General features: G+C 38.0%; 1 protein-coding gene across 2 annotated transcripts in view; it reads left to right on the top strand.

Annotated features, from left to right (window-relative positions):
• The window catches only part of LOC106525457 (cholesterol 24-hydroxylase), an 18455-nt gene that overhangs the window by 15286 nt on the left and 2005 nt on the right, over nucleotides 1–1164 (top strand). For both annotated transcript variants that reach the window (XM_014019713.1, XM_014019714.1), the window contains one exon: nucleotides 616–726. In XM_014019713.1, the coding sequence (XP_013875167.1) occupies nucleotides 616–726 (111 nt within the window). The remainder of the gene's footprint in view (nucleotides 1–615; nucleotides 727–1164) is intronic.

The raw sequence follows: 1164 nt of genomic DNA on the forward strand, positions 1-1164 counted from the left end.
ATATAACACCAAGGTTCTTTACATTAGAACTGGAGGCCAGATTAATGCCATCCAGAGGAAGTGAAAGGCTGCAAAGTTTATTCCTAAGAATAGAAAGTAATAGAAAAAAAATACTGTATATATATAAAAAATTCTAGGTTTGACCAACTGTATCGACAGGAACTTTGTCATTTCTCAACTTAAGATGATCTTAGTTTAAAACTGGCCCAAAAGGCAGTGAGCAGAATGCATTCCTTCAAAGAATGCTAGCCTTTTTATTTTCATGTATGACTTTATTGTTAGCATGGTAGTTTAAGGGTTAGCAACACTGACTCAAAGACACAAGGTCTTGGGTTCAAACCCTGGGTTTGGCCTTTCTCTKTGGAGTTTCAATGTTCTCCGCATATTTGTGTGGGTTTTCTCCAGGTACTTTGGTTTCCTCCCACAGTCCAAAAGCATGCATGTTTACGYTGCCTTCAGACCCATTGAMACAGAGATCTCTGATCTGGTTCAATAATGGTTAAATCATTGTTTTTTGTTTATTCTGCTTCAGTTTRCTAAATAACTGAAAGGTTGTTCAGTCTTGTTTAAACAGTTAACCTATAATRGAGACCTCACATTAAAACTCTCCCTTAGGTGCTGAAAGAGACGCTGAGATTGTATTCAACAGTTCCTGGCATATCCCGTGAGATTCAGGAAGACATGGTGATTGATGGTGTTCGCATTCCTGGCGGAGTCAGTTGTATGGTAGGTGTTTTGCTTCGGAAGGTATTGATGTTGCAAAGCAGCTGAATTCCCATAAGATCCTTGAGAACACAAAAATGAATCTGTCTAACTAGGATACAAGCTAAGCCTTTCTGGCTGCGACATAAAAGTTTGGACCAGTCAGTGTCCGTATTGATAGCTAGGACAGATGTTCAGGTGTGGCAACAATGATTCCTCTGTTTGTATTTAACTCTATCTGAAAAAAAAAAAAAAAACAATTTGGGAAAAGAGTAGACAGATGGTTGATCCAGTCAGCGGCTAAGAACATTGTAAATTGTTTTTTTAAAGGATTTTACAAAAACTTCCTAAAGGTGTAACAAATGATCTAATTCATTAGTTTCATGTTCTGTATGTTTGACGTTCACTGCCTGGCCAAAACAGTCTCCACTGAGATTTAACTAAGTGCTATGATCTGGGGTT

Source organism: Austrofundulus limnaeus, unplaced genomic scaffold, assembly GCF_001266775.1.
Source record: "Austrofundulus limnaeus strain Quisiro unplaced genomic scaffold, Austrofundulus_limnaeus-1.0 Scaffold227, whole genome shotgun sequence".
Taxonomy (NCBI): domain Eukaryota; kingdom Metazoa; phylum Chordata; class Actinopteri; order Cyprinodontiformes; family Rivulidae; genus Austrofundulus; species Austrofundulus limnaeus.